The 23,405-nt window shown below is 40.7% G+C and overlaps 1 protein-coding gene across 1 annotated transcript in view; it reads right to left on the reverse strand.

The window, feature by feature from the left end:
• The window catches only part of DACH1 (dachshund family transcription factor 1), a 521,772-nt gene that overhangs the window by 34,076 nt on the left and 464,291 nt on the right, over window positions 1–23,405 (reverse strand). The window contains exons 8-10 of the mRNA XM_054973584.1: window positions 18,339–18,486; window positions 13,606–13,749; window positions 13,071–13,139 (exon numbers count right to left, since the gene is read on the reverse strand). Coding sequence (XP_054829559.1) covers window positions 13,071–13,139; window positions 13,606–13,749; window positions 18,339–18,486 — 361 coding nt within the window. The remainder of the gene's footprint in view (window positions 1–13,070; window positions 13,140–13,605; window positions 13,750–18,338; window positions 18,487–23,405) is intronic.

Here is a 23,405-nt window from a genome sequence, read left to right on the forward strand (position 1 = left end):
ATCCAGTGCTGCTGCTGGAAAAGCAAGTTAAGGCAACTGCCAAAGATGCAAACTTTGCACAAACTCAGTCTAGCCTGGAAGATGACCTCCTACCTTGACATAGCCGATCTGGACATCTATATCCATTTTGGACACAGTAATGTATGCCAATCTGAGAAACAACAGATTTTATTTTGTTTTGTACTGCAACAGGGATGCATAAATTATGAAACTGTATACATTTTAATGCATTATAATGTCCTGATGTCAGAATGCTGAGAAGTTCACGAAATGGCAGTATGAAACTATTTTAGGGAACAGAACAGACGAAATAATAATGATGAATGTTCCTAAATATACAAGCCAAAATAAGTCTCCAACTCCCTTCAGAAATGAATGCATGAAACCCGAAGAGAGATACACATAATTCAAACCCAAAATAGATTCTAAGATGTTTTCTCTGTTGGAATGCATGATTTGTTTAATATTCATAATGCTCTTCAACACCTCACTTGACTTTGTCTGTGCTCTGCCATTCCTTTTGCACATCAGTTGTTTTAAAATTGTCTTAGAAAACCTTGTTTGTGAAGAGGTTTCAATTGATTAAGCATTTATCTCATAAGATGGGCAACAAAGATATCTGTTTCATGCATCTTCAGAAGAGCAAGGTTATAAAACAAGCTGCAAGCTGCAAACTGGTTAATTGTGTATCGTTCATGCCTGCAACTCAGAAAAGGACTTCTTTCAAAGAAAGTGAAATGCCTAAGTTAGCATGCATTAACTCTGCCGCCGGGTTTGCCTTCCTAGGTGATAAATAGAATGACTGTCTAGTTTAAAGGTGTAGCTAACAATGACCTATGAACACTATGAAACAATGGCCTATTTATAGGTTACTCCTGGCAATCAATACCACCTTTTGTTTAACTTAATCAAAGTTGCCTTTAATTGATTGGCTTGCGTTGAAAAGCTGCCAGAATACCAGAGCGCTCTGCTAGAAGACAGGAAACAAATTTATTATTGTTTCGTTTCTGTACACTGCAGTACAATTCCAATGTTTATTCTTAGTAGATATGGGGGGAAATGTTGTAGGTGAGGCAAAGTATTTAATTACTGGATGTTTTCTCCTAGACTCTTTGGATATCAATGATAACAGACATAAGACAAACCATAGAAACATTTCAAGGCCACAGCCTGTATTCTTTTTAAATCTTTAAAAGCTAAGCTAACCTATTCATTAGAACCTAAAAATCAAATAAGAAAGAATAAGCTGATAAGACAGCTGTTAGAATGACAAATTCATCTCCTACCATTCCTGCTCTCTTTTTCTTAAGAGCACAACATTTTCGGTGATGAGCTAGCTGCTCCCCTACTTCCGAAAACTTTCTAAACACTAGAAAAAGATAGGTTTGGAATCTTGATACAGGTATTAAATGATAGCTTTGTATACATTTAAACTAAATATAAATCAAATTCTGAGGAAAAAATAAATCAACTTTTTGAACGTGAAAATGTTGGGCATGAAAATTAAATCAAAAATTTGGAACATGAAAATGTTTAACATAAAAATTCAAGTGCTTCGACGTGCTGGAATCTCTTGGTAGCTTTCATTTCAGCAATTATCAAACTCTTGCATTCAAATAATAAATATTAGACTAAAATATTAAAATTGAGAGTAATGAGAAATCAAATGAGCATTTAAAAACTATTCAAGACCAAAGTTCACAGAAGGGAATGTAAATTTTGAGTAACAAATTAGCTTAATATTGCTGCCCTGGATCTAGAATGCCTTACAACGGGCTTTTTACTTGGGTCTTTTCATTGCTGTGTTCTGAAAAAAGAACAGTAAAATTTTGATAGGTAGCCATGTTAGGCAGTCGAAAAGAGCAAGAGTCCACTAGCACCTATAAGACTAACAAAATTTGTGGTAGGGCATGAGCTTTCTTGAGTCACAGCTCACTTCAGATAAAGCTAGAATGTGAGACAGCTATCTGTATCTGATGAAGTGAACTGTGACTCATGAAAGCTCATACCCTTCCACAAATTTTATTAGCCTTGAAAGTGCTACTGGACTCCTGCTCTTTTCCACTGTCAGTAAAACTCTGGTAGTTCACTTCTTTTTTTCCTCCTGGTTACTCGCTTTTAAAAACTATTATTATTTAGACGTATGGCTGGATTCCAGATTGTCCTTGTTTTATACTTTGAATCAAACGTATTACCTTATTGTATACGATTTTATAATATTTGTATTCTGCTTTCAATACTGCTAGAAAAGCATACTATTAATTTGGTAAAATTACGGAGACGCTTTCATTTCATGGATCTTGCTGCCAGGGCCAGCCTCTCTGTGTGTCGTATGTGGGCTTAGAATGCCTCAGTAACCTGATTGGGTTTGTGTCATGAATGGGCATAGTGGCCGCGTCACTCTTTATTCTGTGGCCAGCTCAGGTTGCTCATGAACAGCTTGAGCCTGGTTACCAGGTTGCTTTCCACATCTGTGCATGCATAGCTATCACCATCTTCCTGCTCCCAAATATTTAAAGGAAGAATACATCACCAAACATAAAAATAAAGACTTTGGGGGTGGTGGTGGAGGAGGTGTGTGCCCTCAAGTCATAGCTGTCTTACAGCGACCCCTGGTGGGGTTTTCATGGCAAGATACTAACAGAGGAGGTTTGCCATTTCCTGACTTTGCAATGCAGGTCTTTGTTGGAGGTCTCCCATCCAATTACTACTGAAGGCTGACCCTGCTTAGCTTCTGAGATCTGATGAGATCAGGGTTTGGGGTGGGGGACCCTGTGTCTTATTATTTTATTTATTTTATTAGCAAAATTTTTATCCCAACTTTCTGCTCTCACAGGGCTACCAAGGCAGTTAACAAATTTAGAACATACGGCTTAAAATGTCATCTTAAAAGCCATTTAAACCAATACATAATCATTTAAAGAATTTAAGATGAATACAAAAGATAAAAAACCCAACAATTTAGAACATTGTGGAGGGAGGAGGGATCACTGAGGGAATGCCAAGTGAAACAAAAAAGTTTTCACCCCCTCGTAGAAGTCGGCAAAAGAAAGGGACAGGTGAATCTTTTTGGGGAGAGAGTTCTAGAGTTGGTGCTGCTACTGAGAAGGCCAGGGCTTTTTTTCAGCTGGAACACGGTGGAACGGAGTTCCGGCACCTCTTGAAAATGGTCACATGGCCAGTGGCCCCGCCCCCTGATCTCCAGATAGTGGCACGGAGGATGATCTAAACTCCCCTCTGTCTGGAGATCAGGGGGCGGAGCCACTGGCCATGTGACCATTTTCATCGAGGGCAATTTAAACTTTAAAAAACTCACCCCTTGTTCCAGCTGACTCGAAGTGACATAATTGTGCAGTCCAGGAAGCATGCACGCGCTTTGCACATGCGCACGTGGCACCAGGGGCACCACCTCCCACCAGGAGTTGCCCCCTGTGCTGGCAACCCACTGAGTTCCACCACCTCTTTTCCCAGCAAAAAAAGTTCTGGAGAAGGCCCTCTCCTGGCCACCCACATTAATCTCGCAAGACAAGGTCACCTGAAGCAGAGCCTCTATAGATGACAGCAGTGGTTGGGTAAGTTCATAAGGGAGCAGGTGGTCCTTCAGGCAAGTTGGTCTCAAAACACCAGGACTCAGCACCAGGACTCTGAATTGTGTCTATCTGACACTGGCACAGGCACCACCTGCTCTTATCACTGCTCATGTGGGGTCCAAGTCAGAACAGGTGCAAGTAATTTTATTTGCAAAGTGCTGAGCAAGATTGTTACAGCAGCCCACTGAGCAGTCCATCTCCTCCTGCAGGCCAGGTCCCAATGGGTCTCTTACCATGTAGAACAGCTCCACTGTACAGATGCAACAGGAATGGAAAAGTGTTGTCTCTTTGCTGCCCTCACTGATAGAGAGACGTCTTTTAAATGAGCTTTTGCCCGTGTCTTATCAGATTTGTCCCAAATCCTCCTCCTCTGTTGCTCTAGCCATCTCCATTGTCTTTTCACTGGCCATAACCTCTCAGTAGACCAATAGGCTACCTGGGCTCTAACACTTGAGAGAGGGTGTTATCACTCCTTGACTGGAAGATAGTTTCAGAGGAGTTAGTTTACAGCAGATGAGCAAGGTTCAAGTCCAGAAGCACCTTAAAGACCAACAAAGACTTTCCAGGCTTTCAAGAGTCAAGCTTCCTTTGTTGGATAGAAGTAGGAATGGATATCTGAGTCATTTTATCCCTCCTTCTAACTGGAATACAAAGACTCAGATCTCTGTTCCTATTCATATCTGAGGAAGGAGGCTTGATTCTAGAAAGCTTATACCCTGGAAACTCCTTGATTGTAAGGGAACGTACGCAAGAGAAAGCATGAGACTTCTTTACTGAATAATTCGTTCTATCTAAGAACCTGCTAAACAGGGATAACAGGGGGCTGGACAAACTTTCAGAGCTCCTCGTAGAAATGGAAGAAAATTACTGTCAAACAAAACCTGGATTTCCAGCATTCAATAGAAAACCACCATTGCCAATGGACACAGAATGGCACCTTCCTATCTCTATGGTGAAATTCTTTGCATTGGAAAATAAAGCAAAAATTTGAATTCAGTTTTATACCAGAAATGTTCATACCAGACTTAGGACTATACTGAGGTGTCACTCAGCCAATTACAGTTCCTAAGGGCTGACCTATTGGACCTGAGCAACCAATGAGTATTTTATTTATTTATTTATTTATTAGATTTTATATCACCTCAAATGAGGTCCAAAGCAGTTTACAGCAATTAAAAAATTTTTTAAAAGCATTAAATAAAACTAAAAACAACACTGCTATTAGGTGGTCCAGAAATAGAGCCAGTAGTAGAAATAGTGACCAGATGGCAAAGAGATAACCACTTAACGTGTTAAAGGGAAAAGATCAGCCACACAAATGAATATGCATTAATTCAAATGGATGCTGCTACTAGAACCAAACCGAAATATGAACCAAAATTAAGCACGAACCAGGACGGTTCGTGGTTTGTGAACCACGGTTTGTCAGATCCCGTTTCTGATGAACATTCGTGAACTTTTAGGCTGGTTTGTTTGGTTCATTTTTTGGTTCGTCACTGCAGACAGCCTGGTGCCAATCAATCAGTTTCCTAGGCAACAGGGGATGGACTTCCTGCAGACCTTCTGCTGACCCAGAAGTGACCTTCTGCTGACCTGGAAGTGATGATTTTCTGACCTGGATGTGACGTTTTCACGAACCAAATGAACCAGTTCACGAACCAGGGGCAGGTTAGTGAAAATTCGTGGTTTGTGAAATTTGATGAACCATGAACCACAATGGTTCAGTTTTTTTCCAGTTCATGCCCTTCTCTAGCTGCTACATAAGGCTGGGATCAAGCCTGATCTACTGGTTTCTGGTAACAGAGCATAAGATCCAGAAACTACTTATCTGACCCATCAACATAAAATATGAAGCCCAAAATTCTCAAGGTTCTGAATGAAAGCCTGAGGATCTCTACTCCATAATAAGATTGCTGCTTTGTAGACATGCAACTTAATCCCCATGTGTGTACTATGAACTAAGAGAAGTAATAAGAGAATCAGAAGTGTAACAAGCAACTCGGCCACAGAAACGCCTTTGTCTTATATCAAAGAGATAACAAAGCTAACAACATTTTAATATATCTGCACTGTGTAAAGTTTTCCCTTTTCAAAATATTATCAGCATTAGAACAAGAGCAAGCTTCCTGTAAAATGAGCATAGAATTTTTTTTAAAAGAGATTACACAGAGAAGTTTTTAAATATACAAATGTGTTGTAGAAGAATTGCATGCAAACAAATGCTCATTTACTCAGACTATTACATTCATTAGACTTGTTTAATAATAGATTAAAAGGATGGCAAATCCGTTTAGAAAACAATTCAGTTTATACTTTCAGTCAAGTGGCTGAGGATTTATTTTAGCAATTCTTATGACTGCTAACAGCAGTTCTTTGGCAAAGTCTGAATTTAACCTTTGCAGCCTTTAACAGCTCAGGACCAATTGCTTATGAGACAGTCTGTCCCTGTCCCAGATCTATGCAGTATTCGCTTTCAGTCAGCTTATGCAGATTTAAGTTGGCTAGGGCACATGGCTTAGAACTTTTGGGAGGGCCACAGAGAATCTACAGATGCACAGAGAGCAAGGGAGATGTGCTCATGCCTCTGAAAAGAGCAGCAGGATGCCAAGGAGAAGTGGTGGAAACAACTCTTTACCACAGGCAGAGGTGCAGGCTCCTCCTCGTGAAAGCTCTCCACTGCCTTCTCTCTCTTTTATGCTGTTGGAAACACAAAGTCTTGTGTACAGAGAAGGCAGAAGACACAAAATACCTGCAGGAGGCAGCAAATCTGACAGTTAAATAGATAGCAAAATAACATCTTTCTTTCCTCCTCTCTTCTGCCTCCAGATTGGTATTCTTAAGGCTACTTCCTGCTTCTTCCCAGAAGTCCCTCTCTCCCAAGGTAGTTAGGATCGATTCTGTTTCTCTGGTTTCTATCAAAGTTGTAGTTCCTGAATAATCTCTTCATTCACTCCTTTATCAGACTCAAGATCATTCCTAAGATATACTAGAGCCGACACATGCCATCCCTCAAGAGACCTGATCCAGATGGCTGCTCCCCATTTGGCACAGCCTGGCCAACCCATCCCTGCCATTTGGGCCCCCTCTCCTCCACGCATATGTTTGAGTTATCTGACAAAAGAGTTGTCCCTTTTCATAGGAAGGGGAGCTCAACATGGTAAGCAATGATGAGGTGCATTGGATGAGTGGGGGATGGATGGCCAAGCCAAGCAGTCCAAGAGAATGAAATCAAGGGAGAACTTTTGCAGAAGGAGCGTGTCTCTCTAAACGTGCCTGAGCTGGCTTCTTTCTCATATGGTTCCCCTCTTGGAGCCAAAACACACGTTAAGAAATACCTAGGTTCAGCACGTGTTCTCTTACCTCAAGGTTTGCCGGGATCTGTAGGCGTCCTGGAAGCTTAAAGTTTAGCATTTACAGAGCAGCAAAAAGGGGAAGGGAAATACAGGCGCCTGTATTTTAAGCTTTAAGCTTCCAGGACGCCTTTAAGCTTCCAGGACGCCTACAGATCCTTTAAGCTTCCAGGACTTTAAGCTTCCAGGACGCCTACAGATCTTTAAGCTTCCAGGACGCCTACTTTAAGCTTCCAGGACGCCTACAGATCCCGGCAAACCTTGAGGTAAGAGAACACGTGCTGAACCTAGGTATTTCTTAACGTGTGTTTTGGCTCTTGGTGATTAGTTTTTGTTTGCTTTCTTGGATGTCTGAATCTACTGATCGCAAACTCTGGCTCCCTGTCTTCCTGTCGTGTGATTTAGCTGGGATGTCACATGACTTCCTGTCAAATACTTGCAGCATAGTCTTACCCATGTAGCTTGCTTGAGGATAAAAGTGGGTCCCCTATTTAGAAATGTTGAAGATCTCCACACTAAAATACAATAATAATCTTGTTTTCCTTCTGAAACTTGCTTGCTTTTTTCAAGTCTACTTGGAAGGAAATTTTGTATTTGTAAAGCAGTGTGAGAAAAAAAAATCTTATAAAATGGTAAGTTTGGAAAGCATCCTTGCTCAAAATGCTTTAATAGCTATTCAGCAATGTTTTTCTGTTCTGAACTCAATCTTGCTTCACTAAGATTTGGGGGAATGGTCCATCCCCTTGTCTGATGTCATTACAGTGGAACTGTGGAAGTATCTGGATCCAACTCTAAGCCTGGAACTGCAGTGCAAGTGTATGTCACTTGCTGTTAACAAAATGCAGCGAGCTCTATGTGATCCTACTAGTAATTAGGGCAGGATGTGACTAGGAGTGTAGGATTCGGGTTTCCAATTCAGGATACATACCCAAATCAGACCCAATTTGTAAAGATTCAGGATTTCCAAATCAGCCATGCTGGCCCCGATTTGGAAATGCCAAATCAAACCACCCCGAAGCGATTTGGATCGCTTCAGGAAGCTTTGGGGCACTTTCAAACCCTGTGGTTGGCTCCAGCTGACTGGCGGAGGAGGATCCCCCGCACTGACCAACTGAAGTTTAAAGGGCCCTCTCCCTGCTGCTTGCAAGCAGCAGGGAAAGGGCACTTGCTGCACTTCAACTGGCCCGCAGGGGATCCCCTCATGGGCTAGCTGAAATTTAAAAGGCCCTTTCCCTGCTGCTTGCAAGTGTATGTCATTTCTCATTAACAAAATGTAGCGACCTCTATGTGATCCTCAATATTGTAAGCATGGATGAAGCTTGCCACTTCAGAAATCACTTATTTCTGATTCTCTTTCCCACTTTGGAAATTCCGAGGTGGGAAAACCAAATCTTTCTATCCCTACACACCCCTAGATGTGACATTAACTGCATGGGAACAAAATGTGCTTGCACCATTCCACGTTTGAAAAATTCCTGGAATTAGGCTTTCAGTTTATTAGAAAACGAAATAATAAAACTCTGCAAAGTTCTTCACAAACTGCACTGAAATCAAGATTTGCAGAGGAGAGAACAGCAAGTGTGAGCTGAAATCCAAAAAAGAACTGATAGTAGTCAGATCTGATAATTCAAAAGGAGTGAGTTGGCCACTTCTTGATGGGATCATATTTCTCAATGGTTTAAGATGTTTAAAAGGGACCATAATAGAGCTTCCTATTTGTCCAGCGTTACATTTTATAAATTTTAGATTAGCGTCTACTGTTATCTGTTTCCAAACTATCCCAACAGCCATGCTAATAGATCGATATACCCAAATATCTGTGGTTCAGCACTTTGGAACTCTAGAACTAAAAGATCTCCCACATTATGTTTTACATTGCCCACTCTTCTCTGAATGTAGACATAAATTTTTGCATGTTTTAATCTGCTTAAACTCAAGCTCAGAGGCAGAGAAAATAATTTGCTTATTATCTGACACAGGCCCCCATGCAACTCATAGTTTTTCTTTATGCATTGGCGGTGAAGAAAATTCAGGCTAAAGCTATCTTTGACCAGGCATTAAATTGCTCAGAATTTTTATAGTTTAATTTGTTTTATGGGAAGGACCTCAAACTTTATTGTACATTTATTACATTTCTCTAGAAGGAGCAGACTGTTTTTTATTTACTTCATTTTTACCCCGCCTTTCTTCCTAACAGGGACCCAAAGTGACTTATATCATTCTCCTCACCTCTCTTTTATCCTTGCAACAACCCTGTGAGGTAGGTTCAGCTGAGAATGTGTGACTGGCCAAACTTCACCCAGTGAGCTTTCATGGCAGAGCAAAGACCTGAACCTGGGTCTTTCCGATCCTAGTGTGGCATTCTAACCACTTCACCACACTGCCCCCCTCCTTTGCAGTTTGGGAACACTTCTCAACCCAATGTTGTTCCTGGATTCTCAGTGCCAGCTACAGACAGGATCATCAGTTGATTAATAAGTGTTCTCCACCCATATTCTGGTAAGCTACATGGGCCTTTGAAGGCAGACTGGAAATGGGAATGACAGCGGAATGCAGTAGCCCAATCCCAATTGTATCCAGATGCAGATAATATATTAAACTTGTCTTGGCTCTACAGTTGCCAACCTGGCGGCCTCCTGGAATTATAACTGATCTCCAAACTACAGAGATCATACCCCCTGGAGAAAATGGCTTCTTTGGAGGATAGAATCTATTGCATTATACCCTCCCCTCCCCAACCCCTTCCCTCCTGAAGTTCCACCCCCAAAACCTCCAGGAGCTGGCAACCCCAAAACCTCCAGAACTGGCAACCCTACTTGGCTCATCTGCACTGGCTGCAGCAAAGAGACTGTTTGCCACAGTACTTGACCCTGGGACTCGATGGAGCACAAAAAACCCTGGACCTTGTGCATCTGCAATGAGTCTGCAGAAATGCTTCTTCACCAAAGAAGCTCTCTTGTGCCATAAGATCAGTTGGTGGAAAGCCTTCATTTTGAACAGCAACACAACCTTCTCATATATAAGAATCAAAAGATTAATGTCTCTTGGTAAAGAGGCAGTGTTCTACCAAGTTCTCTGATTTATGTATAGCTGAAAGGAATAACATATATGTGCCATTATTTTCACAGCAAATGTATTTACGACAAAGACTGTTTTCTCTGTAACATTCTAATAATTTTAAGGTCAAATGAGGTCATTCTCAAATCTACCTGATTTGGGCTTCACTCTCCAAAGCATTACAGGACCTTGAATTATAGTGGTGTTCAAGCAGATGAGACAAACGGAGCAGTTCAAGAGTTTGGTCACGCATCTATCGCCATGCTCAGTGATGATGCACCCTGGAATCGTGTTGTATAAATAGTGTGTTTTCCGTAATGGCCCTCAGGTTATTGTGGAAGGACCTCAAAACCCCTAACCAATCTCTCTAACAGCCGCTGCAAGCTCATTAGAGTGAAGTGTACTAAGTGGAGTTAAATGTCAAATTAGAGTACAAGTAAGGACAGAAGGCGAGGCTTCTTGACAAAAACGATGGTAAGAGCCCCCCTGAGCTCAGTTAGTGCACACTGAGGGAACACGGGGCACAAATCTAGCTAAAGTTAGTTGTGATCTAATTCATTGAAAGAAGGGACGACTGCAAAATCCTCAAATTGTGGCCCTGGTCTTTTACAGCCTTCCAGGTCAAAGCTCATATCTACAGGAGATCCAGTCCACAAGAACATTTTTTAACATTATTTCCCCCTTTGTGTCCATGGTGGCCAAAAAGACCAGTGAAAATAGTTTTTGTTTAGTCCAAGGTTATCCCAGGAAAAACATTCCCATGTTTTGCAACATAAAAAGAAAAAAAGATAAAAGAAACCCAAGACTTGCCCTTCGCATGTCAAAGAGCATGTTTTTTTTATTTTTAAAAAAATTAGTACACAAAAGGCTCCCATTGAAGGAGTTTCTATATTTTAGAGAAGTTTTGTTTTGTTTGATGTTGCCACTCATTAGTGTCTTCTGGGATCCCTGATTTTCACGTTTAGGGAAGGGCAAACCCATGATACTTGTTTTTTTTTTAAATCCCCACTTTTTGCAGATACCATGGACGCTGGGAGGGGAAAAGACACAGAGGAGTGTCTTTACTCCTTAAGGTTAAACCTGATCAAAATTTTCTTATAAAATGGCAAAAAGGCAGAAATACATATTTACTTAGAGAACTACCTTTACAGTTTTGTTGTTGTGGTAATTTAATACATTTTAATTAAAAAGTAAAATTGTACAGAAGATAGTTGGAGCAAGAAACCCTGGGATTAAAAATGAATTGAAAGGATGGAGTTGGGGAAACCTCCTCACCAGTAACTGAAAGCAATGCAGAGGAAATTAGTCAAATCTAACTTAATTCTTACCTGTTTCAATGGGACTATAAACTACAACTAATATTCATTGAACGCGCTGAATGGTTTCTACAGAAAATATATGTATGGCAAATATTTCAAAGAAGTACAAGCATAGGCAAAGTCAAATACCGAACAAGTCACCATGCTTGAAATAAAGCTGATTCAAGCTTCGCTAAAGTAAACTAGTATAGAGACAACAATATTAATTACATTTTTCTAGACAAAAATCCCATTGAAATAAATGAGATTACTTCTGAATAAAATTTAAGATTGGCTGTAAAGATGAGCACGGATGGAGAGGACCACATAAAGCACTGACTCAGGGCCAAGCTACAAGTGAGGAATGACACTTGAACAGCAAGTGGATTGAGTGGAGAGCAAGTGGAGGGCAAGTGAACAGGGAGGAATACACTTGCCGTTCAAGTGTCATTCGTCACTTGTAGCTTGGCCCTAAGAGCCAAGATCACTGGTCAAGTGGAGCGCAAGCAAATGGCAAGTGAAGAGGGAGGAATACACGCGAGTCTGTTCACTTGCCATTCAAGCATCACTCATCACTTGTAGCTTGGCTCTAAGTTAACTTAAGGCTCCCCTGATTTTTGCAAAGCCCACAAAATCCAATCAGCAGTCCTCCCTCACCTCAGTGCCATCTTGCTTTTGGTTGATTGCATTCGTGCCTCACAAAACAATCCATAGCATCCCTAGTGCAGAGTTGCCTGATGTGTGAAAATAAACTTCCCGATCGTCTTGTTTTTTTTGACATACGTGTAATAAATGTGATGCTTATTATCTTAATTTCCCCCCTGCAGCCTTTAGTATAATGCTAGCCACTACGCCTTAGAGGAGCTAGAAAACAAGATTCAATAATACACAAAAAGACAGCAAATGATACTTTTAGAGTGATTGACTTTAAAATGCAAGTGAAAGGCATCTCTGGGAGATTACTTCAGCTAATCATTTTAGGCTTGTCTTTGAAGAATGTACCTTCATTTAAAATTGAAAATAAATGCTATTTTTGCTTTTCAGTATTCATGTCAGCATGTTTAGCGTACCAACTACTGCAGAGATTATAAAATAAATACAACCTTCACAATTTGCTCTTTATTAATTTTTGTGTGTGTTTGCTATCTATCAATCAAACTATAAATAATAAGCTATGGAATATTTCTAGAAAATTACGGGTGCAATTCTATCATCAGTTACGTGAAAGTGCCAATTAATTAAATGAGCGATGAGCACCTAGGTAGAGGATCAGTTTAATCTCTAAGATAGGAATCCACGGCTTTATTTGATGGGATCGGTTTCTTCAAAACCGAACTCCTTCCCATAATTGCAAGGGATTTGCTAATTATTCTGAAGTGACATCTTTGTCTTAGAGATTACCTCCGTATTAATCCAAGCTATTTACCTATATAGCAAGTACATGTGTAAAAACGTCATTTTCTATAAAGATACAACTGCAGAGATCTACAAAAATACCTTCATCTTGGCCACACCGAATACAATCTTGCATTGTCTCAAATTAATTATTCCTCTTTAATTGCATTATATAAACAGAAATGACCTGCTAATTTAAAGGAAATCTATCAGTGTAAAATGAATTCTCCATTATAAAAAAAAAGCTAGATGAACTTGACCTTGTATGAACTTGTTTTGATGTGGCCCAGATGGTAGGCTGCATGCTTGAATAGCAGGCAAGAGCAGAGGAAAAACTAATATAGTAAGATCTAGATTTATAGCCTTTTGCAAATTCCTACCTTGTATTGTCCTTTCAGCATCTGTTCTGCCCCCACTGCGGTCAGCTTCTATCTCTGGGGTCAGAGAGTCTAAAAGCACAGAAAGGTAAGGCTGACATATATTTCATGTGCATCTTAAAAAAACCTTTTTTTTACAACCTGTTACTCCAGTCCTGAATTACAATACAATCAACCTTTGCCCTGTTTTAATCTTGAACAATGACTGGATGGTAGCACAATAATTTAAAACCAGCAAGACTCATGAGAAATAGATGTTTAAGTGGAGTCAAAACCAGAAAGTTGCCATCTCAAAACTCATAATTTAATAACATTGTCTGTTTCAGAGCATTTGTTTTCTTTCCTGCGTAATACAGAAACCAGAAATGCAACGACAAAGGGGGAAAAGCACTTTCACGGAGATAAGAAATGTTAATTTTTTCCATTGCGGTTGAAGGGACTGAACAATAACTGTATTTCCAAGATGACCCCTCTTTTCTCTCACGCCATATGAACTGGGCATTAATCATATCAGTGCAAAAAAAAGCAGAATTCTCACCATTTAGGACCCTGAGATTATCTGTGGACGCTGCCTGTTTCAATGTCTGCTCTGCTTGTTCTCGCCGCTTTGTCTCGAATTCGAGTGCTTCCTGCAATTTCCTCTTGGCTTTCTTTTCCTTCTTTAACCTTTTCTGAATTATTGCTGCCGTGGAAAAAAAGAAAACCTTTTCAAGTTCAGTCCAAACACTTAGTACTTTATTTTAGATTCCTTTAAAAATGTGGTTACTGAGATAATTAACATAGACCAGATAAACACACTTAACAGTCTGTGTACCCTTAACTATAACTTCCGTGGGCCAGTCTTAGGCTGTTCTGTATCTGCCCAAAATTGTTATAATCAGGGCCAACATCAGCGCATGCAGAGGTGGGGCTGCTGCCAGGGCCTGTGGCTTCTTGGTGGGGCCCACTTCTACTCACACATCTGCTCTGATGCCTGTACTCTCTTCCACTGCCTGCTTGTGAGTGCTTTGTCACTTCTGCTCCCAGCTGCATGTGTTGCCTAGGGCTGCTGAGGAAGGGCATGCACATGGTGAACAGAACAACCTGGTTGCCATGGCAGTGGCGCTCCTGGCAGCACTCACCATCTAGCACCATTAGGAAAAGGCTGTGCAAGCAGCGTAAGCAGCTCTGGCAACAGGTGGTATGAGAGCTTGCAAGTGGGCAAAGGAAGGATGCACAGGCAGATGGGAGCATTGTTATCATTATCATCATCATTATTTATGTTATTTATAGTCTGCCTTTCTCAATGAGACTCAAGACGGATTACACAGTGTGAGATTATTACAGTCATTAAGGTTATTTGCAGACGTAGGGTCTAGTAGTAGGCATGGGGGGGGGCTGACCACTCTCTGCTGAGGACCCTCCCAAAAACCTGGAACCAGCTCTGGTTTTAATGACATATGCCTCTCCCTGCACTATTTAACACCACAAATCATGACATTCTACAAGACGTGCAGCTGTGGTGCTCTACCAATCCAACTTTTTAGAATACATGTGCCTGGCTTGAAAGTAGTACTAAGTAAACAATGGAGAAATAAAAATACTCGCAATATGCGCACAAGCATATTAGTTTCAAAATTCTGCATACTTTCTTCATGTGAGCATCCCGCTTGCAAAAAACCAAAAACCACCCTTAACGCAACTACCTTTTTCTTTCCCACTTATATTACTTCCTCAGAGGGAATAACAGTTAATGTCCCTTGGTTTTTCCCTGCTTCTTTTCTCTCCCACAAAGTGGAGTTTGCAGTGACACTACTCCATCTGGGTTAGCAAGGCTTACACTTAGGTGAGGGACAGCTTCCCCCTGAAAGCATTACAATTCACACTAATTTTCCACCTTGGATTAGTGTGAACTACTGGGACAAACAAACTCGGGACATTTTTCAGAGCTCCTTCCTATGCGGTGACATCTTTGCATTCTTCAAGGTACTCTGCCCCATTAGCTTCCCAACTTTCAACCTTCCTGCTCCTTTGCTTTGAGCTCACTTATTCGCTGCCTCTTTTGCCCTTTGCCGCCCTCCTTCCAGCAGGTAGAAGGAGAGTGTACATCATCCTGACATCTGCAGCAGAACAAGGCTCATTTTCAAGTCAGAGATCAGATAGATGTATGATTGTACAAGAGTGGAGATGGAACTGATAAAACCGGGGCCCTCTCCCTGATCTGCTGATTCAAAGGTCTCCTGGTGGAAAAGAATACATGTAAGAAATTTGCAAGCGCACGCCAGAACTGATCTCTTGCTATATTCTCTGATACAAAGAAGGAGGCATCTTGAGCAGGTTTATAGTTTAATGTTTTATTATAACCACACTGCAAATAACCTTAATGACTGCAAAGGAAGTGTGGGCTGCCTTCTGAATTATGGGAGTGTTGTAGCTTCATCCTTTGCAGACATGACTGCGGAGAGCAGAGGCAGGGTAAGTAATGCCTCACTGTGCACCTGCCCTCTTAAGAAATACGATGTTAGTTTTACTACGATCATAGCAACCTCCACAGTCAAAGCAGTCACTAATTAGAGGATAGAAATGGAAATCAAAGGAAACGAGACAAGTAAACATGTCATGTAGCATAACTCGTAAGCATCGTAGTGTATATATGTCTCCATATAAGGTTCCCATGCTATTCAAAGCATACTAAGTTTTAGTTCCTGTTCATTAGCTCTCTTGTTCACTCCTAAGCCTAGCACATCAATCCTAACAGTATTCACAGAGAAGTACCTTTCATTGATCTTATGGTGCTAGGATGTCAAAATACTTTAAATGCTATTTTTTAAAAAAAACAAAAATCGGGCATTCCTGCTCTTTATCTCATCTTTGCAATACTCATAATACCAATGTGTGGTAGCATTAATATTGATTGAAAGACAGAAAGCCTATATAAGATCATGTTCATTGAACTCCTGTAATGACAGAGGGCTTCTGCCAACAAGAAGCCCTGCTATACAAAATCCAACCACAATCAGATCAACTTTAAGATCAACTAAGAGCCCTGCCCTCCTTTACTATACCAGTCATGGACCAAGGTCACATAGCGTGTCTGTCTCCACAACTGAACATTACCTCTTCTCAACACACAGTTTTCAAATGCTGTGCAAGACTTCTTGTTTGTTTGTATTGCCTGAATACCATGGCCACTTCCAAGAGCATTCAGGCTCTTTTTACACCCCACTTCCAAGCCTGCGGGACCACCTCTCCCCGTATGTGTCCCAGAGGATACTCCGATCAGGGGATAAGCAACTATTGGTGGTCCCTGGCCCCAGGGAGGCCCACCTAGCCTTGACCAGAGCCAGGGCCTTTTCGGTCCTGGCTCCTACCTGGTGGAACTCTGTCTGATGAGACCAGGGCCTGGCAGGACTTACTATCCTTCTACTAGGTCTGTAAGATGGAGATGTTCCGCCAGGCGTATGGTTGAGGCTGGGCTAGGCCTCCACTGGCCAAACAGAACAGAATAGAACAGATGAGATCAGAGCTCTCCCCATTAGAGGCACCCACCATCTAGCTTTTTTAAGTGATAGCAGGCGGTAGATTGGTTACCTCCTATTGGTTGAGTGCTGCTATCTTATATTCTTTTAAATATTTATATTGGATGGTTTGCTATTGTTATTTTAAATTATTTATTTATTTTTGATTTTTATTCCGCCCTCCCCGCACAAGCAGGCTCAGTGTCAATTATATTGAAATGTTTTTATTGAGTGTAATCCGCCCTGAGCCTGCCTGTGCGGGGAGGGCGGAATACAAATTTAAAACAAATAAAATAAATAAAAGTTTCAAAAGCATTGAACCAGTTCAGTACAGTTACTAGCAGGGCTTTTTTTCAGCGGGAACGCGGTGGAAGGGAGTTCCGGAACCTCTTGAAAATGGTCACATGGCTGGTGGCCCCGCCCCCTGATCTCCAGACAGAGGGGAGTTTAGATTGCCCTCTGTGCCGCTCCAGCAGTGCGGAGGGCAATCTAAGCTCCCCTCTGTCTGGAGATCAGGGGGGGGGGGCCACCAGCCATGTGACCATTTTCTCCAAGGGCAACCCACCGAGTTCCACCATCTTTTTTCCCAGAAAAAAGCCCGGATTACTAGAGTGATGGACTAGGATCTTGGCAATTCACATTTAGTTCCCTGCTCTGCCATGGAAGTTTACTGGGTGACTTTTGGGCCAGTCACAAATTCTGAGCCTATTCTACATCAGAAGAATTGTTGTGAGGGGGGAAATATGAAGGAGAGAAGAATGCCATAAGCTGCTTTGGGTCCTCATTGGGGACAAAGATGGGGTATAAATAAAGTAAAATAAATAAATATTTATTTTTTAAAATGATACCTTCTTACACTTTTTCCTTCTTCCAAGTCAAATCATCACATCAGGCCCGTGGAAATGCCTAGCTGATTTATAATTAACCTAGGAAAAAATGACTAATTTTTGGACATCCACTGAACATGCAGGCAATTAATCCAATTTCCCAGATTAATTACAAATTTTACTAAAGATGGGGGTTCATTAACGTTATGTAATTAGAAAGCTTCAGTTGTGGTGTCAAGATTCCAACTAAGTTTTCCTTAAGTTACTACCATCAAAGTGAGACCCTAAAGTGTAATAATGGATCTAAGAATTAATTGAAAGTGTATTTTTAGGAGTAGCCAGCACGTGTCTAAATTAGGCCATACAACAGATAATATACATATTCCTCTGAATGTTGTGAATTGTTTTTAATATTCATATGCATTATTTTAAATGTTGAGAATTCCTGACTCATGGTGAGAACCATAGTGAGATTGTGGTGAGAACAAGATAACAGATTCAGAATCTATATAGAAACGGACTGGATAGAAAGTTGCACAGAATTAATATAATTTTCTGAAAAGAACGTCTTAACAATAGAGTCCTCGCAGAAAATCATTTTGAGAACAATCCTGAGTAGGACTACTCACAAGTATGTCCCATTTTATACAATGGGACCCAAGAGGGTGTTTTGAGGATTGCAGCCACAGTGAATTTGAGCTAAGTGTTCTCAGAAAAAGAAGCCAAGACAGTATCAGATCTCAATGAGTACAAAATACCTTTGCAAAATTGCAGTACTGCATGTCACACACGTTGACATTCATAAACACCTTGGCCCAGTGACTTCCTAAGTGAAGAGTCTTCTTCTGTCACAGGAAGCCTTGCTCCGTTGGAGGAAGCCTCTTCACTCAGCGAAATGGAGTCGTTGGACCCAATTCTATAAATGTTTATTAGATTATCATCATTACCTCTATTCTTCTGTTCCACCGCCAACTGTTTTTCGAGTGTTTCCCTCAGTTCTCGTTCCCTGAACAGCTCCATTTTGAGCTCTGTCTTTTCCAGCTGGACCTGCTTCTCTTGAGCTCGGGCGTTGTCTATGGCAACCTTTAGCAGGCCCTGTACAAAGACAAATGTTAGCAAAGGAATTGTTTAGAACATGGAAACAATCCAATTTTTGTTCCCCGTGTAAAATTCTAACAGTAACCTGTTAACAAATTACAATCCTGAATCCATATTAAAGTCTGTGGAGTCCTATTACGTATCATCTGATCTTTACAGAAACAAAACTGACAGAAAACTATGGCCGACGTTTAACCAATGGAAACACAAAGTTGGCTGGCAAAAGCAAAGGAGGACTGGCACACTCACAAGCAGTCAAAACTCCCATTGTGTACAGGAAGTTCTACTTCTTTTACTTCAACATTATGCTACAGTACAATGTTATGCATACCATACCATGCATATCTAGAGCTGCTTTGGATGCGAAGTGACTGCACACTTTGGAGTTCCAATGCATAGATGAACTCATTGGATTGGGCTTCATGGGTCTACCAGATCCATTGCATGTTTAGGTCTATGCGGTATAAAGTTATACAAAAGGATAACAGATTCTGAATTACCTCCAGCATAGGGGGGAAATACTGCACCAAATAAGGACAAACCAGTCATTAGTTACAACAGAAGCAGGTTTGGTATTTACGGTAAGGCCTTTAACACAAACCGTAGGGCCTTCAAACAAAATTATTTTATTTCATGAAATATTCATTGTTCAGATCTACCAGTTGTCCTCTACTTCTTCCATGAAATATGGTCACTGAACCAATTTTTTTTATTAGTCCCCTACATATTTTCCTCTAGTGCATTCCAAGGTCAGTTTTTGCTAAACAGTCTTCACTTATTAGGTATTTATAGTGATGACGAGCTCAAATATTTAAGATGCCAATCTGGTAACAATAAAGTCAGAAAGGCTGACTATTCAATTTTGTCAGTTCCTTGGAGTTTTAAGTTCTCAGAAATTAAAAATTATGGCTATTAAGGAATTTATAAGACATAAAGTTTTGGTATGGTAGGCAAACTGGTGCAAAACAGAAAACTTAATTTGCTGGACTGGAGAGGGAGAAGATAATGACCAAAAAGAGACCCAGGAAACGATTTTATTTTCACACAAAACTAGGGTGTGTTACAGGGTTGCCAACTCCAGCTTGGGGAATTCCTGCAAATTTGGGGTGGTCTGGGAGGGGGGTTGGGGAGGGGCCACAGCGGAGTTCTGATGCCGTAGAGTCCACCCCTTCAAAGCAGCCATTTGCTCCAGGGGAACTGGTCTCTATAGCCTAGCCATGACTGGTAATTCTGGGAGATTGCCAGACTTCACCTGGAGGTTGGCTACCCTAATATGTATAAGATGCCCCAGAGAACCACAAGCATCTCAAGCTAAATGAATATAAATAATAAAAATTATGATGAGAATTATTCTCGTCATACTAGCAATAGCTTTATAGAAATGTTCTCCAAACCCTTTAAACAAAATGTTTTATGTTAGAATATGTTTTACATTTTGTTTCATGGAAATGAAAGAGAGTCAGTGATTAAAATACTGTATGTGCCTATGTTCAAGATCCAGAACATTATATCTGAATATTTTTTCCCCTTTTTTAAAAACTCGGTTTGCACAACCTTTGGTTTGATATACTAACAGACCACAGTGCGCTCTGCCTCAAACCTGCCTTTAGCTCACTAGAAGTAAGTAAGACCCTCCTGTTATCTATTTCCAGTTCAATGCATAAATGGAAGTTACCCCAGGTTAAATGCCACAAAAATTGGAAGTGGTGCATGCGCCCTTAAGATCACAGTTTCAAACAATGTGCTCTTATAACAAAAAACTGTCCCTTGTGGCAAAGTGTCAGAGAAAATGTTAAAGCTCACAAGCAAACCCCCTTTATATATTTGACGATCCCTCCTTGTTGAACAATAAAAAGGAGCTGCTATGGCAACTGCCATCTTTACTCAATCAGCAACATTCATGTACATGTTTCTTCTTCATCAGGAACAAACAATTAGTAACAAATGAAAGAGATCATTACATCAAGTGCCCTTTTAGATCACCCCAATTAAAACTTTAGTTTAGCTGTATTTTAATTCTAACATACCAAATTCTAATTTTCTGCTCTGATTGCTCTTGTTGACTTATCTTTGAAAGATATACTTGCAGTGCAAAGCTTAGAGATTTATTTAGCAAGATGCCAGTGTTGGCACCACTTAACGTGTTGATTGGTTGTATTATCAGTAGCAATGGAAAATAAATTACTATTAAACTATTATTGTCCTTGGCTGACAAAACACAATATTTTGCTGTTCTTTAAATATGAAACAATCATGGATAAACATGGAGAATAAATACTAAACTGCAACACCAATGAGTGTAATTTTATGTTAAGCACCTTTTGCAGAATGTGAAGCCACTAAGAGCACGTTACATTTGCATTGGGTTGCAACACTGATCTTCTCTTCCACTCTATTCCCCGAACATATTTTTGAAACACTTCCTTCTAATGTCGCTAATGGTAATGCATTGTCTACGGCTACTCATTATGTCTGCAAAAATATTCACATTTTTGGCTCTGAAACCCACCAGAGACTACTTGCAACCTATGGAAAATGAACTCTCATTTTTAGAAGTTATAACAGGCACATCAGCAGGGTGGCCAACACAGGCAAAATTCTTGCACTTGGAGCCAAATGGATGCTGATGAAAAAGGGTTTCTGTTGCCAATGAAAAGCCTAATGTGGTGTATTTGGAAAAGAAAAGAGGTATCAGCCCACATTCAGTATAACAATATGGGCAGAAGGGCAAATGATGCAACACCTAAGACCTCCACATGCCTTTCAGCTATCAACGATAATATTAATGGCTAGACTGTGCAGGTTTGTGTGATCCCTCGGATCCCCCTTAGGATCCCTTGGAAAAGATTTCACAAAACCCTTGCAGATCAAGATTTCCACTGTGATGGCTAATTTTCCAACATGGTAATAAATCAATACAAAACACAGCACTAAGGAGGACTTATATGAGCTTAACCTCATTGACTTCAATGGTATTTAAGCAGTATAACTGGGTGCAGGATTGCAGCCCAGCATGGAAAAATAGAGAAATGTTTCTCTGTTGGGAGAATCACTCAGAATAGAATTCTTCAAAAGGAGGAACATTAGATGGGGAAAGGCTATGCTTATTTTGCCCCAGTTCCATTAGGTACTATTACCTAGTTTGGCTGCCTTCCTTCTTCCTTCCTTCCTTAATTTTATTCCCCACTTTTTCCCAATGGGAACCAAAGGTGCCTTACATAACTCTCCTCTCCATTTATCACAACAGCCCTATGAGGTAGGTTAGGCTGAAAGAACTGACTGGCCGAAGGTCACCCAGCAAGGGTGACGCCATGGAAGAAAGGGGATTCGAACCATGGAAAGCACTTAAGAGAATCATCAAAATTGATTCTTCAGTTTTGTTTACATAATGGTTACACTTTTTTATAATGACCCACTATGTCCCATTTGCAACATCTGAACAACTACTGATTTCCACATTTTTGTCTGGAGGCAGCCATTTTTTCTTTTGCTTCTCAGGCAGTTAAAGGTGCAACCTGATTCCAGCTCCAACCGACAACAATTCCTCTATTAAAATCTGCTTGGCCTTCTACACAGGATATGGGAAAAAAGAAGCCCAGGTCCTGAAAAATCATCCCCTCCTTTTGTCTGGTAAAATTTAGAGCAACTTGAAAATTTGCAAAACATACAGTGTTGGCATTATTTTATTTTTATTCCATTCAAAACAGGGAAGTTCTGTCTGTCCAGTGCAACAGTTTCTGACTAAACAATGCAAGTCACAAAGGAAATCCATTATGTTCTCCTTCGTGGTGATAATAAATACTGTTTAATTCAGCGGAAGGGGAACTAGAAGGAGCTTGTATTTCAGTTTCTGGGGAAGAAGTGAGGATGCTAGAGCCAGAGATGAACGTGGTAGTGAAAAGTATCATCTAACTAAAACAAAGGTCCAATAAAACTTCTGTTTTATTTTGCAATGATACATTAAGATGGCTACCCCTCTGGAATTGTCACCCAACTATACACTTTTTTTAGTCTATAAAATGCAGTATGATTTCCTGGGGACTGTATTTCATATTTTGTTAGTGTTTTATCAATTCAATTTTTAAATTCTTAAGAAAGTGAGCATTTTTATAAGAAGTTCAGTGCTATATATAACTCCAAAATGTTAAAACATGCTATTGGATTTTACGAAGGAAGGACGGACGAACGTACGGACGTAGGGTTCCCAATAATACCTCAGCAAATGTCGGGAGATTTGGGGGGGGCAGTGCTTGAGGAGCGCAGAATTTGAAGAGGCTTGTCAGGTGCTCAGGATCACCTGTCATGCCCCTGCAGCTGAAGCTGATGCTGTTGTAGTGATTCTGTCACTGGGGTGGGAAATTGAGAATGGGAAGTGGTCGTTGATTCCTGCTGTAATCTCTCCCTAGCCTGGGAACCTGCCTGGCCTTGAGAAGTCTATGAGGTCCACAGCCTGTTTCCCTGCTTGCAGAGTTGAGGACTGTTAGAAGGAAGGGGGAAGTAGGAGGAATCGTGGGGAACCTTTATCTGCTTTAGGTTTGTCCGTAGCCACCAGTCCTAGCAAAGATGGCGTAAGAGCATGAAACTGGCATCTTATCAATAAAGAACTTTAACTCCTGAAGTGAAATCTTTTGAGAGTTGCCTGGCATCATTACAAGGATGCGATATCACTACCAGGATTATGCTTAATATTGCCTCTTCTAGTCCCTATGGTCTTAGAACATCACTTAGAAGATCACTTAGAACAAAATGCAGAAGCCATTTTTCTATTAGTATGAAATTGTGTCACTGGCGTGACATTAATGTGACACTCTAGGATTCAGACAACGCTCTATAGTAAAACTCTATGGTAAAACCATAGACTAACCATTGAGTTTTCCTAGAGCATCACATCAACACCATTTCTGGGTAATTGCCCG

This window comes from Eublepharis macularius, chromosome 3, assembly GCF_028583425.1.
Source record: "Eublepharis macularius isolate TG4126 chromosome 3, MPM_Emac_v1.0, whole genome shotgun sequence".
Taxonomy (NCBI): Eukaryota; Metazoa; Chordata; class Lepidosauria; order Squamata; family Eublepharidae; genus Eublepharis; species Eublepharis macularius.